A 16468-nucleotide genomic window follows, 5' to 3' on the forward strand; every position below is an offset into this window, starting at 1 on the left:
TTTAAAACTCACATATATTGTGACCAAGCCCTTATATCAATTATTTAGTTTGGATATGAGAATTTGTAAGAACACCATGAACTATTGAAGCCCAAACAAGTTAATTATGTGTATTTCAAGTCTAAATGGAGGTTTATAAAAGTGGGAATTTCAATAATAAGACAAACAGTACTTCTACCCCTATACATGTTACAGTTTTGGGGCCAGCTAAAGGCCTTTTAACCACCTTGCTTTTTGTTTGTTGTTTGTTTCAGTCGTTATGCCTACATTTTTTTATTGTTCTGATTCCTTTTTATGCATGTAATTTGATTTTTTTTTCTTTTTTCATGCTTTTTTGAGTATTGCTTTTGTCATATTTATATTTGGTTAATAATTACAGTGGCTACTTCAATTTGAAATATTACACGCTCAGACAGAATGTGTGTCGCTGATTAACTTTTTACAAGTAGGTCCTTCAAAGATATAAGCCATAACAGGACATGTTACTTTTCAATCTTTTCAGACTTAGGGAAAAAGTCAAGAGTAGTTTGTTTTACTTTCCCACTTGAAACATCTAAAGCTGTAGCCGTTATTTCGGTACCACCGAAGTATAAGCTGACCTCGATTTCTCTGTCACGACCACTACTGGTAACAGGAGAATTAACAACCAGGTTTCCAATCTTAGTCAAGCCTGGTTCGGTAACAAACTGTGCGTCGACGTTGTTTGAGGTGTAAAATCCAAAGGGTACCTCTGTTTGGTTAGCATATACTGGATGAAAGACTTGCCGGATTCTTTGACCAAGGGTCACCACTTCATCTTCCTTAACAAAACAAGCGAATAAGTCACAGCATTTTTCTACGCCATCTGCCATTAATTTCTTTTCGTTTGGATGTACACCTCGGATGAAATCTCGGCAGCAGGCACAGCCGTATGTTGTAGACATAACCCTTTGGGAAATTCTATCGGGAAGCTGACCAAACATCACGGCACCCTGAACCACTGCTTTGGCCGCGTCACGTGGTACAATTACACGGCATCTGCTGTTAAACTTTTCCATTATCTTCTGCTGAAGAATGGGAGATTCTGCAAATCCTCCAACAAGTAGCATTACCCTCACTTTTGAAAGCTTGGGTTGGCTCAGCAAGACATCCAAATGATCTTTCATCGCTTCCAAAACAGGTTCAAACTGTTTCGTCATCACACTCGGGCCGAGGCAGAGGTATTCGTTCCTCTGCAATTGAATTTCACCCTCGCCATAACGGGCAAGAGAATGAGGCAGAAATTCACTAACGGTCGAAACAAAGCTATACGGTAGACGAATTCGGGTCTCTTTCTTTTGTTGAGAGCGAAGTCCGCGTTTTTTTTCTTCGAAATCGTTTTTTAAGCGAAGCCAATCAATAGGAAATAGTTTACGGTACTCATACAGTTTTTCGGCACCAAATAGCTCATCCAGAAGACCTTCGAACTGGTGATTCACCTTGTTTCCGCCATAGGGCCCACCTGTCACTTTATGGATTTCCTTAATTGTACCGTCATCTTGCTTTTCATGAACGGTGACGTCGAGAGTACCTCCTGGGAGCGCAGTTGTTACAAAAAAAGAGGAAATAAAAAGATATCAATTGCGAATCGTATGGCAAACGACAGTCGAGGAAAAAGTGACTGTATAGTGACTGACAATGCTAAGAAATAAGTGAGTATGTTCACCCATTATTGAAAAAATTTATTAACGTTTTATCGCCATTGCAGTTTCTGTGATTACTGCGTCAACTATTATTTCTGACCTTTTTCCTGTTGTTCTTTCTTTGTTTATCGTATTCTCTTTCTTTAGTCTATCAGTGTTCTTAGTTTAATTTAAAACAGGTTTTAGCTAAGAAAATGGGCAAAATAGGAGCTAAGGAAATGTTTAGTTTAAGATCCTGAAGAAAATTCAATGTTGCAGCATAAAGAACAACAAAAATGATTTAACCAGATTTAATGATTTCATCAACTTTTTAGTAGAATATTTAGCTCATGATTCTCAGTAACTTTACCTCCGATGTCAACAACCATATACTGTGCATTCAGTTGGGACAATAGTCCATCCATCGATACATCAAGTTTCTCTGACAGTATCGCGTCCATTTTTCTCTCAGTGCAGAATATCGCCGCCGCTTCAGGTTCTAAAGCAATAACTAACTGCTCCGGATGATCACGACAGACGAGACCAGCCTGAGAAAACATAATGCCTTCAAATTTAGAAATTAAAGATGGCAACTTAACGTGAGGGAAATGATAATGCATTTCGTTTCGTTTAGTTTTGTCTCCTTTTGTTTTGGTTTTTAAATTTCTCTTCTTTTGTAAACATTCCAACAATCAATCAAATCAAGTAAGAAAAAGAAAACAATAAAAAAAACAAAAACAAAAAAGAAAGCAAAACGAAACGAGCAAACAGAAGTCAGTCTTAGTTAGTAGATCAGTTATACATATTTACAAACTTCCACAGCGGCATTAACGGCACTGATGTAGTTTAAACCATTCCCATGAGTCAAAATGTTACCTCATAGGCTGCTTCTCTCATGAACTGTTTTGCTTTTGGACTCCATATGGCTGGCACAGTCAGAACCCACAAAACATCCTCAACCTTGAAACTCTGATCTTTAGTTTCCTGGCGAATGAAATTAATCGCCTCATCTCGCAGAAACCGTATGGCGTAAGCAAACACTGTCTTTGCCTTCACGCGTTTATATCTGGCATCAGGGATAGTAGCTTGCAGGTCAATGTTCTGTTTGTCGTAAAAGAAATTGAATATAATTTAATAGTGACTCAAAATGAAGAGGTATTTCTGTATCATCTAAATCAAAATTGCTTTATCTTAGTCACTTAACAAGCAGCAAGTTCATTTTTATCACCTCAATCAGCTCTGCAGATGAACACCCAATGAATAGTAAAAGAAGCGGAGGTTAACTGCCTCCAATCATCAGTTATCTACCAGGCCACCGTCACACGTAAGGACAATAGCACTACTGAAACGTACATCGGACCTACAGAAAACGACTTCAATATACAGAAACCACACTGCATCATTCCGACACGCAAAACGCAGAAACTCTACCGAACTCAGCAAACACATCTGGACTCTTAAAGACAATAACATTGGCCACTTTATTTCGTGGCGTATACTTTCATCAAGCTGACCCTACAATAGCGCAAGCAACAAACGTAACGAACTTGTGTCGTCATGTCGTCACAGAAACAAAGCGTTGCTGCGTAACAGCTGAACTAAACATCTAAATTTACCGCCACATCAACTTATGCAAATTTTATAGTATATTAACGATGTTCACGAATATTCTTGCCACTGAAATCCCCTGAAGAGTGAGTTAATTACGAAACAGGCTTGTAAGGATGAAAGTGTAGTCTCTTTGTTTTTGCCGATCTCAATACATATCGCACTCTACTTGTATGTATCGAGCACTGTACTACGGAAAAATCAAAACACAGACTTCCTATAAATAAGTATATATATATATATATATATGTATGTATGTATGTATGTATATATAGATCTATATGCATTCTGCCCAATTAATCTAGTTCGAATCCTCTGGCATGGCTTGGATGATACCACAATTGTGGAATCATTCAGGGTAAATTAATGCTTACACCTCCTTTGTAACATCAGCACTGCACTGGTGAGGCCCAGTAGGCCGAAACAGTACTGTCTGCAATTATATATATAAATATATATATATATATATATATATATATATATATATATATACTATATATATATATATATATATGCAGTTAGTTATATATATATAGTTAGTTATATATATATGCAATTATATATATATATATGCAGTTAGTTATATATATATATATACTATACATATATACTATATATATATACACACACACATATATACATATATATATATATATATATATATATACACATATGTTGCGATAGGAGAAAAGAACAGAGAGACAACACTTTCATTCCTATAAGCCTGTTCCGTGAATGCTTACTCATCGGGGAATTTATATATATAAATATATATTGCATCTACGATCTTTCTCAAAAATGTTTCAATTTGAAGATATACATGATACGCATGATACACATGATACGTGATACTACGCGATCAAATGATACTTACTCAAACCACAAACTAAATAAACAAAGGGAAAAATGCAAGATATGCGACACTTGGATAGCATTTGTAAGACCCTGTCATATTAAAACGCGTAAAGGAGCTGGCCTTTACTTACCTCTTCGTTGTGCAGCTCCATCTTAAAATGTTGGAAAAAGAAGTATTCTTTTTCTTCGTATGCACTTTTTAAACCGGAGTATCTCTCCATCGCTGAGTAACCAAACGAGTCAAATGACAAGTCTGGTTTAAGAAGCAGACATGTTGGTGTCTTGCTGGTTCGATGGCCCTGTTCATTGACCCAGTCTCTGTTCATAAAAATCGCTTCTCCACCTTCGCCTTTGTTGAATGAGAAGGCAAACCCACTGTAGGTTGTACCAAAGTCTATCCCTACGGTTGCAAGGTAAGAATTCTCATGACGAGTACCTAGATTTGAAAAGGAAACCGCACGTTTCAGAAACTGGCACATTTGGGGGAGTTACCGTGACGCGACACACTTCATTAAAATTTCCCTCGGTCAGGAGACATTCGCTGTTCCTGGAACATTTATATGACAAATTTAAAGCTGAGTTGCTGTAAAGTGTAGTAAGCGAATCGATCTTAGAGTTAGTGCACGAGCTTCTTAAATCGAAAAGTTGTTTGAAGGCTTGCATACATGAAACTAACAGAATCGTACACCCTCTTAGATCAAGTAAGAGTTTACTTGTTGTATTTCCTGAGGTCCAATCACCCGTAAGTGAATTGGATTGATTGGAATACTGGAACATCTTTTCTTTCTTTGATTAAGTTGAGAATCTCAATCATTTAAGTGTAGGGTGATCATACAGATCAAAAATGAATAATTGATTTATTATCAGCCGCACGGAATGTAAAATAGCGTTACGCGGATTTTAAACGTTCGATACAAAGAAATCGGAAAACCGGGAATTACTGTTTCCCCTGTTACCTGTCCTCAGAAAAATCAGTTTCAGAGTGAGATATAAATCGATATCGCTTGTTCTTTCATTTCATTATAAAACGGTCGGTTCAAAATGAACTCGGCTCTGTGTATCTGGAGACGTCGCTTCGCCGATTCTCAACTTGCTGCCCGTTGTTCGTGTTTACAATTGAGTATAGTACAAATCTACTCTTACCGTTGCCTGATGCCGATGCCATATCTCCTAACAGAATAAGCTGAGCAACGAGAGGATGAAAACGTGCAGCAACTGTTAAATGCAAATGTCTTCAGTGGTCAAGAGATTAGGGTGACGGAGGGAAATTTCCCAGAATTGTTTATGTTTCGTGTGAGTTATAAATAACGCAGGTTACGTTAGTTCCAAGAATAAAAATTGGAAGTTATACACCAAGTATACTGTTACTCACTCAAAAAGGGTTCCTTTTTTAACAAGTCACGATAATATTCTGACAGAGTTGATTCTCTTTGACTTTGTAGACTTGATCAGAATTCGATCATTTGCATTTTACTACTATTCAAGCTTTAGTAAGGCACTTTCGCACTGGAATTGCGTGACCCTACAAGGGCTTCGTGAAAAGAAACATCAATTCTTATCGACAATTTTAGACCTACTCGCCGAATAGGTATATATTTCATGTCTTTTTGATGATACAAAAACTAAGATTAAGGCAGAAAATAGCGGTCTGCGCGTGTTTGTCTGCGTGTTTTTCCTTGCCCCCGATTGTGCATATTCACGCCAAAGTAAAGCTACATTACGGAGTGTTAATGTAACAAATCGATTTTAAAAACGATTCAATTCCAGATCCGTTTTTAACTACCGTATCTACGCGTTGGTTGCGCAAGACGGAGACTTAACTTAGCGAAGTGAACTTATCCCTCACTGGCGCATGAAATATTTTAGTTTTGTTAAAATAAATTAGCCACTTCCGGCTTCTTTCTAAGAAAACAGACATCCGGGAGATACAGTCGATACACGTTGGGGCGATTGCTACTTGATTCAGTAATGGCGACCTCTAAGCGTAGAAAAACGTTACCTAACTCCGTTCAACCAAGTGGATATGAATCCAAAACGCATCCATCGGCATCACCTTCAAATGATGAGGAATGGTCCACAGAAAAACTAATTGAAGCATCACGACAACTCCCTTTGCGACTCGAGAGGTTAGAGCATGAAAATAAAGATCTCAGGCAACAACTGCAAAGGTAAACAATTTGAGAAGTTCTGTTCATTTGAGGCCATGTAGATTGCAAGATATTATAAAATTCTTTAAATAAAACCGGCTGAAATTGTTTGCTTATGTAATGATCTCATTGCTCACAATGTAGACGCATTTGTGTATGCACAATGAAATGTTACAGTCGTTATTATCGTCACAGAAATATCTGCCCTATCTAATGCCTACTCCGCAAGGAAATAAATGAATAAATACATAAATTAATCAATTAATCCGTCACAGGTATAAAGTATTCTGGTAGTTCTTAACTGTTGTGATCATTTAGCGGTTAGGAAAGGAGGAATGGTTATAATCTTTCCGTCACGCTCGCATTGAAAGGACTCTTCTGTTCCTCAGGCGTGACAAACTGAATATAATTAATGGTCGACACTGACGGAAATTCTTGAAAGCTGTTAGCATATTAAGCAACACCTAAATGAGGTAGATTATCATTTACGAATGATTTTGACTTCTCTTCATTATCGATAGCCTCCATCAAAGTCATAGTAATGAAAATAGGGAATTATCAGCGGAAGTTCAAAGACTGAGACAAAGGTAACACAATTGTGGAGAGTAACATCTGCTTTGATCCTTACCCACACCCTTAAACCAAACTTGTTTCTACCTGTTCATGAATATCTTCCTGGAAATTCCCCAAACAAGCACAATTATCCACTAAAACGAAAGCTAGTTCAAATTGAATTAAAGGACAATTTATTTCTAATCAGGGAGTGAACATGTCCTTGTCTCTTTGTTAGTGGGTTTCCTTGAATATCATTCCCAGAGTAGCTTTTCTTGAAAGAAACTGATTGAATGCCGCCATTACCTTAATACCAAAATGCTACTTCGTACTCTCTCCCTACTTCTTCTGTTGCACATCGCATTATATTTGTGATTTGTCTCCCTCTTGCTATGTTTGATACAGATACTTCTTTTGAATTTTTTTTTCAAGGAAATGTTACTAGCTGATATATAATCGAAGGTACGACAATCGATTGACTCAATTTAACCAGCAACTCTTATTTTCAATAAGGCTTGCTACTGTGGCAGAGAGAAAAGTCAACATGGACCAAAGAAGAACTGAAAACACGTTGAGCTCAAACAGGCAGTCTGAGCTTGAGGCAGAATACAGGAACGACTTTAGGGATGGAAGACGCGTTGACGCAGTGGATTTGATTGAAACAAAAATGAAGAAAAGCCGATCTCAACAGCAGTCCGAAGAAGATCAATTAAAGGCGTACAGGCTTGCATGTTATATATTTGAGGTGATTTGTTTGTTCTGTAAAATGTCGTGGAGTTGAAATATAATTTATTTTATTCATACCGTGCGAGATCAGATGCCATGGCAGAAAATTTATATTGCGCATAGCCCGTGAGGATAAATTCGTTATCTGTTATCTTGTGCGCGGGTCAACGTACGAATAGTAATATTGTGTACATTATAGTGAGGGTCTTAGGGATGAACAGTCAAACAGATATTTTTTTCATTTATTCCTTTATATTTTTTCCATTTCTTACTTATTATTCTTATTTATTCATATATTATTGGTCTCTATTATTTTTTTATTTATATGCAATACATCCGCACTTTTATAAGGCACCTACAAACTGAAATTTTCCAGATCTACAAGATCTCTTTTTCTGTCTCCATACAATTCATGTGCAAGTTTCTTTCTTTCAGTTGTCTTACGAATGTGCAGAGAAGGCGAGAATTGGCTTTTTATCCTACTACTCATCGCTTTTTGACACTTTAGTTACTGATGCACCTTGTGTTGGTCTAGGGGATGGTAAATATAAGGTTTGTGATCTTTAGTGCTGTAATGTTTATTTATCATTTTAACTAGCTCTTCCTTATTTGAGTTGTTTTCTATGAAAGGAAGATAAATATTTTATACGTACTTTTACAATCCATAATTATCAGTTTCATACCACAGTAATGAAAGGGCGTGCGAATACGTTTACTTTTGTTTTGGCTTCGTTGGTTTGGTTTTTGTTTGTTTTTTTGTTTGTGTTGTTGTTATTTATTTCAAAATAAAAAAGGCGCAGAAGACGCCCGTGGCATGGAGTTTGTTAAGATGACCAGGCCGATAATTCGAAGGAAGGTCTTCAGAAATTTAGAAAGTAATTGAAAAAAAAATTATAGATGCCCAATTGTACACACAGTTCAGTTGAAAATTCAAACCAACAACTGTGAAACTGAGTCGTATACTTTTACTGTCATGAGATTAAGTATATCTCTTTCTATTCCTAAGCTTCCCGATGTCCTACCTGCGAAAAGACCGAAAGATGTTCCAGAAGATTACACCAATGAAGTCATGGTCTTCGTTAAAGAGGCAGCTGGAAGGGAGAACCTTAATTTGGAAAAGCTTGTGAAGGCGAGATAACTTTCATTGACAATATACGTTTGAAATGTTGTTGTCTTTGTTTTTACTTTTTTGCGTGTGTTTTTGATCTTTGCTTTTTTTGGTTAATTTTTCAAGCTGGGTTCGAAGTATTAGACTATATTACTTATAGATACAGCATGTTATACATTTCGGTCGTATCCTTCCATTTATGGAGTTTACCAAACCGTTTGCTTCTTTATCTGTAATTATTAAATAATGCAACTTAACAATGACACATGTAATACGTATTATTTCAATCCGCACAGGCCGTAAGGAGAGAACTGAAGGTAAAATGGAAGGAAAATAAAAAGAAAGAGGAAATCCTTCCAAGCTTTGATAAAAGCCTCAAAAAGGAACTGAAAGGGTACATTGAGTACTGCACACGATTTTCGTGGCGGGCTGTTACCCAAGTCCCTCCGCTCAAAATCGATTACAATTCTTGGACCTTTAACCCACTATCCCATAGTGAAAGCCAAGCTTTTCCGTCGTTAGTTAAACCAAATGCGTCTCAACGGTGGGCCAGCATCCAAGGAGGTAAACGGATTTATTGTTACCTATGGCCGACACTTTACGATTGGGAAAACAGAGTTATTGCCAAAGGGGATGTCGTTTTGACAGGGCGTAGCTCCGTTGGCTCTTACGTTTGACAAGCTATGACTACCGGCATAATTATGCCTCAGCTTATAATGGAAAAATTTTCGGTTCATGTGCAACTGGAGAAACACTCACTTTTATTAGAATAAGAAAGATAGTCAACTGAAAAAGAAATTTGACTTTTTAATTTTTGGAAGGATTTGTCTTTGCCATTCGATTTTTACTTTTGAGACTATTTCTGTAAAACTCGTAAATCGACAGGAACAAAATTATTGTAAAACGTTTAGTACCTCTGAAAAATCAAGTTATTCTATGTAACTGTATAGGAGATAAGAACTGCGTAAATAGTGGACTAAAGACAGTTCTATCGATTTGAAAACAGCACAGGTATCTCAAACTCACTGACTCGCTGGACTTGTCATGAAAACAACCATTTCATTTTAAGAGTGCTAGAGTGTGTAATTTGCACTTCCTATGTAAGAACATGGTAAAATGCAGCACACGTTTTATTTAATAAGAAGCCTACCTTGACACAGAATTGACCGGCTAGACCAGTTATAGACCCGTCTTTTTTTAGTGAGTAACAACTCGAATCTTTAGGTGTGAATTTTTGTCTGTAAATATTCGCCAATTTTCAACAAGTTTGTTACGACTGGAGTGGTTTATTAAACTGATTACTTCTTTGACCACTCACATCAATATATCATCAATATATCGTTGTTTGGTTTCAACTGAGTCAGTCGTTTTGTTTTGTTAGTTTCTGTTAGCGCCGCGTTACTTTTATTTAAAACTTTTACTGCAAGACCTGCCTACGCCACAAATTGTAAGTTCGTCAGTTTCTTTTTCATTCAGAATATTTTTTGTCGATTGATTTTGTTGTTTTTTTTGTAATTCGTAGTGAGATATCTGCATTCATTTGTTTTCAGTCGAATCATGTCCATCTATCTTTCACCGATCCTCATTTCTACCGCAAAAAGATATGTTGAAATTCAGCAATACAAATTTTCAGCGAGGTGGAGTAAAACAGTCGATTTAAGAGTAAACTTCTGATAACCGCATATTTGTACGCTTTCTAACCTTTGGTATGAGCGAAAATCTGAATCGACACCATAGGGCCTAATGAGCAGATATGCCAGATAGTCATGTAAAAGATTGGTCTAATGTCTTAGGCCAATCTTTCACAGGACTATCTGGCATAATCATAATTCAAAGTTCACATTGTGATATAGCTGGTAGAAAAAAGTGAGCTTATTTTTAAGTAAAGTCTTGGGAGAATCCATTCCGACAATTTTCCCTACGCCAAGCAGTACTCAGACGTCAAAACAGTACAATGATTCATCTCTTTACGAATTATGCTTTGTATAAGTTCATCCCTTTGTGTATCCACACTGGATGTTGCTTCATCCAAACAAAAGAGCGCGAGCGAAGCGGATCAACTGCCGCTCTCCGACACTGAAATTAGCACCATTTTCTGTCACGTGACGGTAAAGTTGACCATCTCTGTTACCACAGTCGACTTCAGCTTAACTTTGTCCAAAATATTCCGCAATTCTTCAACAATAAATTTGTCAGCTGGATCAAGACTTCGACGAAGCACTTCATTAAATAGGAAAGAACTCTGACTAATGACTGCCATCATAGTGCAAACATCCTAGACTTTGAGATCAGTCATACAAATTCCATCGATAATGATGGTGTCGGTGTTTGCTGGCATGCGCAACAAACAGGCGGTAACTGACGACTTTCTAGTACCAGTCCGTCCAACATCTATTTTCTCACCGGGAGTGGCACTAAAGCTGATGTTTTTCAAGACAGGAGGACCCCCTAGGAAATAGCTCACAGACGCACGGGATAGTTGCGTCGTAGCCTGGCTCCGGGTGAAGTTGTGTGGAGCTCAAGACTCGATCGACGAACATCACGGAATTCCCCGTTTCTCCGATGGGCTGCAGCATTCACTGAACTGTGTTGGTGAGCCGCAGACAGTAGCATATTGATTAGCCTAAAAAGCTGAAAAAGTAAACATCATTTTATTACAAGACACAAATGTTTAACTGGAAAACGCTTCACAGGTCAAATCCATTGACGAAGAACAAAGTGCTTGCACAAGGAGGAAAGAAGTACTTAAAACCGTTAAAGAGTTCCCTCCAAAAGAAAATAGAAGAAGAGGAATTTAGAAAATATCAGCTGCTGAGCTGCAAGAATCCGAGGAGAGATTTCTAAGATCTACATAATAGAAAAAGCTTGAAAGGAATTCTATTTCTCGGGTATCAGACAATTTTACTATTTTAATCACTCACTACCGTGTGATACTGATGACTATTGATCGGCGATATTCCAAACAAAACATGGCAGCTGCCATAGTTTTTTTCCGGTTTCTTATTTTTTCATCCCAGGTGTCTTCTGTCCTTTGTATTAAATCAAACCATTATTTACGGAGTGTTTCTCTCCAATTCACGGATGCTGGTAGCCTAACTTGGTCTAACTTTTGCGAATCTACGAAAATGAAATATGCCGATGATTTTAATTGGAGTCCTCTTCCAAAGTTTACCACAAAAAACAAATGAGTAGCTTGCGTTTCAAATGATTATAGTACATTAAGCTATTGATTGACTTTTCTCCAAAAAAAAAATTATTTCGCCATGTGTTGCTATTATTGATTTTAAATTAACTTTTTTTCTAAACTACAAATTTATTTTCCAGCTTGAGAATGAGCTAAATGCTTTTTTTTAATTTTTTTATGTCAAGAGTGGCTTTTTAAGGTCTAAAGTAACCTCATTTCGCTGATAACGAAAAAATTACTGATACTTTGGCAAAAACTCCTGCTCAATTGGATTTTGATTGTCCCTGATAGAAACTCGCCGAGTTGGATTTTCTTCCGCTCCATGATAAAAATTACAGTCGGCTTTCAGAACGCTCCACTTCATCTCGAAGAGAAATCTGATTAACGATGTGTCAAGTAACAAAATGCCAATATTTACCGATTCTTTCTTTTATAACACGCTGAAATTTAAAGAAAAGACCAATAAAATTGCAAACATATAAGCGAAGAAGAACTTTTGGCAAAGACCAGGCGGCAACGATTCTCCGTTATTGCTAAAGAGCGCCTGGAAATCAGTCAACTTGTCAAGTTTGAGAACGATATATTAAAACTAGCCAAAGCTGATAATTAAGTTCCAAAATGTTGCGAATTCCTAGACTTGCGATGTAGGTCAGGTTTCAACACAACTTTAAGGCTTTCGTTTGAGCAGCGTGGAAAAAACGTCACTAACTTTTCCATGCCATAATAAAGTCAAGACAGGGAAGAAATCTGGGGGAAAAAATTTGGAACGCACTAAAATAATTGATCGAATCAAATTTAGCTCATCATAACTAGTAAACAGACGTCCACTTTAGTCTTTTTGAATAAGAGTATAATTACAATAACTATGGCAACTGAGACCATGAAAGCTGATAACCAATGATTCCTCTTGCTTTAAAGAAGTTGCTCTAGACCATGAAAGAAACGTCTGATATTTTTTCTTGCTAAACTCATAATTTGCCCTTTTATGACTCAAAATAGCAGCCAAAAGACAGAACCTAAATTTGATCTTTTTGTAAGCTTCTTCATGCTAATGATGATCAACCAACCTTTATCATCTTTAAGGGGTCAGAAAAAAATCTTATCTCGAGATTATAAGCACCATTATTCGGTCATAATCAGAAAAAGTACTCAGACGATGTGCAATTGTCAAAAAAAAGCACTGTGATTCACCTTTTTGCGAATGATACTTGTATAAGTTTATCCGCTAGTCTATCCACACTGGATGTAAACACACTTATTCTGCCCTCGAGAGGGAAGTTGGTTCAGTCCCTTCTCTCAAGGCCGGATGAGGCACCAAATATAGGGGGTGCCCCATCAAGCCAGCTTTCAGAAGACATGGGCAGGGCTGTCAGCTTTGAAAACCGGAGATAACTCCTATCATGGTGGGCATCCAGGTTCGTAAGCTGACTCGTAAGCCGGCATTTTCGTTAAAGTTAATAACGTAATTTTACTTGGTCGGAAAAACGATATAGAAGAATCAGTAATGACTGATAAATGGCTAGGACCTTGTTAGTATCGGTAAATGAAGTTTTAATGTTTACTGAAGAGCGGTAATATTATTTGTGGAGTGGCATTAGTGTTACATGAATGAATAGAAAGATTGAAACTGTATGTGCTGAATGTGTACTTTCATCTTTGGATGTTTCCTTTCTTTCTGATTAATAGGACGTTAGTGAACCGGTCGTTAGCAAAACAGCTCGTAGACGGAACGACCGCCACTCGTGGAATTAAATCAATTCGCTTTTCTAGAATCAACAGTCATAATGATTCATGAAACAACATATTAAGCATCAGTTGATTCTTGCAGCGCATTCTATCGGTTAACTTTCTTTTGAACTGCATCAAACCGAAAATCGGCTCCATCCTTTCAGAAACCGGCTCGAAACTAACTTTCGAACACTTCCTGTTTATTGCTGAAAGAGTAAACATTTTATTGGTTAAAATAACTTTCGTTCTTAAATGTGAAAAGAAGCGAAATTTATTTGGTAAAACAGCTTCCGTTTCCAAAAATATCCTCGAAATATAAAACTGCAATTGAAGTCGGACAATAGTCAAAATACTCGAGCTGCTGTCCCGACAGCTTAAAATGAATACTCTACTGAGCAGTGCAGCAATTCTATTCAGTAACTCAAAACGCTCGTTGTTGTACGGCTTTATGGCTGGAACGACGGTTGGCTTAGAGGAGTTAGTGGGAAGTGTGGTATTTCACTGTCCGTGTGAGGGACATTTTGCATATGGATTGGCATTTCTTTGGGTTCCGGCAATGCTTTTGTTTCTTGCCGGAATCTTGGTCGATAGAGATCTGTGGAAGTTCGCCACAATCTGTAACAGACGTCGGACGAAATATCCGACTTTCCGCTACCTTAAGGCTTTGTTCCTTACACCATATGTCTTCATAAGAGCATGCATCGCCCCAGCTGCCTGGCTAGTACTGTCGTTTTTACGGCAACAATACTACACGTGCGCCTATTTCGGACCACCTTTAGTTGATAAAGATGCCACGAAGTCAAATACGACTGACCGATGTCTCCGTTACTTTGAAGCCGGTACCCGCTCGGAGCAACTTGAAGAACGTTACAAGACCCACAGTCAGATAGCAGGCTGGTCTTTGCTGCTAATAGTAGTGTCTACTTTGTTCACCTCAATTTGTATTCGTCGGTGTCTTAAAAAAGCAAAGCAGCTTGAAATACCAAGCTTGGAGTATTACCGCCACATTGAGGCGAAAGAAGCGCTAGTACGGTTCCATATTAAGGCAAAAGAGATCGCCAAAGAAAGCGCTGAACGAAGCGTAGAAAAGTCATTCGAGAAGGTTGAGAACAAAGATTTTGATGAGCGTATAAAAGAAGTATCTCATGATGTGTATTACAGGTACGGATTGTTCTTTATTATTCCAGAGAGTCCTGCTTTTCACACCCCAGAGGGTGTCGCAGAAAAAGCGCCACAGTTTCTCCCTTGTGAAATCGATGCCACGGATAATCGTCCGAGTTCCTCTAATGATCAAAATTCAGGAAAAATACTGACTACATGTGAATGCCAACACAAACCGAGACAGACAGTTTCGAAAGTCTCTCTTCATCGCCAAAACGCTGTGAATGAAACAACTGTATGAAAGAGAGAAATTCAGGAAAAATGAACACTTCATGTGAATGCCAAGACAAACCGAGGTAGACAGTTTCGAAATTCTCTCTTCATCGCCAAAACGCTGTGATTGACACAACTGAATGAAAGAGAAAGTCGTCCTATGCTAATTTAAGTAAGGTGACAAAACGTTGCTGAGAACTTTATTTATATTTGGGTGCAGCCAATTATCAATTTGTTAGTTATATCAGCCGTGATCAGGAAACACAACCGTCTAAAAAGTCAGGCTCGCTAGCCAGTGCGTTGTATAGTATGGTGTGGTTTTATCAACTGAGTTGACAATGTAAATGGGCCATCTTAGAGAGTTTCTAAAGCTGATATTTCGAGTGTCAGCTCTGACGAAGGGCTAACGCTCGAAACGTCAGGTTTACAAACTCTTCAAGCTGGCCAATTTACTTTGTCAACTCAGTTGATGAAACCAAATTCTCTTGTATTTCATTCACCTACGTATGGAGCACCACAGTTTCTTTAGAAACTTACCATTCATTCATTCATAAAGTATGGCTCGGTTAGGAAAGCACTCGAATGTTCATGATTTAACGTTCAACTGCTGGCAGAGGACTTTTCTCTGTCCCTACGCTTAGTAAAAATGTATTTAAGATCTTTCACTTTTTTCACCCTTTTTAAAATGTACATATTTTTTCGACTGGTATCAATAGGTATTATATTCATATTATATTATATTCAATAGGTATTATATTCAGGTCTCGCTTTTTCCTATCCTCTACAACCAAGCTCACTTTGTACTACACCTTAATTTATCCTTATATCGTCTATTGTAACTGTGCCTGGTCGTCCACATACGTATCTAACTTAAATAGAATTTATTACTTGCAAAAGCGAGCTGTGCGGGCTATCACCAACTCAGACTATCGAGCCCATTCCGCTCCTTTATTCTCTAAACTAGGAATTTTAGATATTTTCCAAGTCAATACGTTTGAAATCGCCAAATTCATGTTTTATTACAGAAATAACTTATTTCCTCCATTGCTTCTCAATCTTTTTGTTACGAATAGCCAAATTCACAACTATGGTACCAGAACAGCCAGTAATTATCGAACGCATTTGTGCCGTACAAATCTCAAGCAATTTTACAATTCTTTACCAAGGTCCTAAAATTTGGAATTCTCTTCCTGTTTCAGTCACTCGTTCGTCAAACCTTCTTAGTTTTAAGACGAAAATGCAAGAGTTTTAACTTAAATAATCCTTGAATTGGCCTAGCCGCACATTCGCAGCACTTTTTCTTTACTTTATTTATTAATGTAAGCGAGGTGGCTCTCCCATAAGCCCGGTAGCTTCCTGGGTCTCCTCGCCTTCTAGCTATAACCGTTGTAAATAAATTTTTTTATATTATGTAAATAAGGCAAATAAAAAATATGATGAAACTGATTAAACTTTGGAATACAAATCAGTACCGTTCCAACACTTTCACACTGAATATTAAGAATTAATTTTATGGTGGTCGAAAAAAAAGTCCGCTTACTCTTTT

General features: G+C 37.6%; 3 protein-coding genes across 5 annotated transcripts; 2 read left to right on the plus strand and 1 right to left on the minus strand.

The window, feature by feature from the left end:
* Positions 1 to 84: 84 nt before the first annotated feature.
* LOC149045136 (heat shock 70 kDa protein 12A-like) lies at positions 85 to 5394 on the minus strand. The gene is made up of 5 exons (XM_089206604.1): positions 5247 to 5394; positions 4235 to 4539; positions 2517 to 2741; positions 2011 to 2188; positions 85 to 1552 (listed from the first exon to the last, which is right to left on the minus strand). Exons 1-5 carry the CDS (start codon positions 5266 to 5268, stop codon positions 483 to 485), a joined length of 1800 nt encoding a protein of 599 aa, XP_089062730.1. The 5' UTR covers positions 5269 to 5394; the 3' UTR covers positions 85 to 482.
* On the plus strand, positions 4150 to 9995 carry LOC149045137 (uncharacterized). 3 transcript variants are annotated; one of them, XM_089206614.1, is made up of 7 exons: positions 4150 to 4516; positions 6011 to 6271; positions 6772 to 6837; positions 7316 to 7547; positions 7964 to 8080; positions 8535 to 8657; positions 8933 to 9995. In XM_089206614.1, the coding sequence occupies exons 2-7, from the start codon at positions 6072 to 6074 to the stop codon at positions 9311 to 9313; spliced, it is 1119 nt and encodes a 372-aa protein (XP_089062740.1). In that variant the 5' UTR covers positions 4150 to 4516; positions 6011 to 6071; the 3' UTR covers positions 9314 to 9995. The 3 variants fall into 3 exon arrangements, with proteins under 3 accessions (XP_089062740.1, XP_089062742.1, XP_089062741.1); XM_089206616.1 differs by lacking the exon at positions 6772 to 6837 and having other exon boundaries at positions 4376 to 4516; XM_089206615.1 differs by lacking the exon at positions 4150 to 4516 and having other exon boundaries at positions 5921 to 6271.
* A 3758-nt stretch (positions 9996 to 13753) lies between these two features.
* LOC113682362 (calcium homeostasis modulator protein 5) lies at positions 13754 to 16368 on the plus strand. Its single transcript, XM_089206618.1, has one exon. It carries the CDS (start codon positions 13928 to 13930, stop codon positions 14948 to 14950), a length of 1023 nt encoding a protein of 340 aa, XP_089062744.1. The 5' UTR covers positions 13754 to 13927; the 3' UTR covers positions 14951 to 16368.
* Positions 16369 to 16468: the final 100 nt, after the last annotated feature.

The sequence above is a fragment of the Pocillopora damicornis genome, chromosome 5, assembly GCF_964200805.1.
Source record: "Pocillopora damicornis chromosome 5, jaPocDami1.2, whole genome shotgun sequence".
Classification (NCBI taxonomy): domain Eukaryota; kingdom Metazoa; phylum Cnidaria; class Anthozoa; order Scleractinia; family Pocilloporidae; genus Pocillopora; species Pocillopora damicornis.

Bases quoted from the DNA above. Each gene is read 5' to 3' on its own strand.
- LOC149045136 (XM_089206604.1), bottom strand. From the start codon at position 5,268: ATGGCATCGGCATCAGGCAACG. The intron at 2,189-2,516 runs GTAACATTTTGA...ATGTTTTCTCAG, and splicing joins TGAGAGAAGCAGCCTATGAG to GCTGGTCTCGTCTGTCGTGA. The intron at 1,553-2,010 runs GTAAAGTTACTG...CTGCGCTCCCAG, and splicing joins TATGGTTGTTGACATCGGAG to GAGGTACTCTCGACGTCACC.
- LOC149045137 (XM_089206614.1), top strand. From the start codon at position 6,072: ATGGCGACCTCTAAGCGTAGAAAAACGTTACCTAACTCCGTTCAACCA. The intron at 6,838-7,315 runs GTAACACAATTG...ATTTTCAATAAG, and splicing joins GTTCAAAGACTGAGACAAAG to GCTTGCTACTGTGGCAGAGA. The intron at 8,658-8,932 runs GCGAGATAACTT...CAATCCGCACAG, and splicing joins ATTTGGAAAAGCTTGTGAAG to GCCGTAAGGAGAGAACTGAA.
- LOC113682362 (XM_089206618.1), top strand. From the start codon at position 13,928: ATGAATACTCTACTGAGCAGTGCAGCAATTCTATTCAGTAACTCAAAA.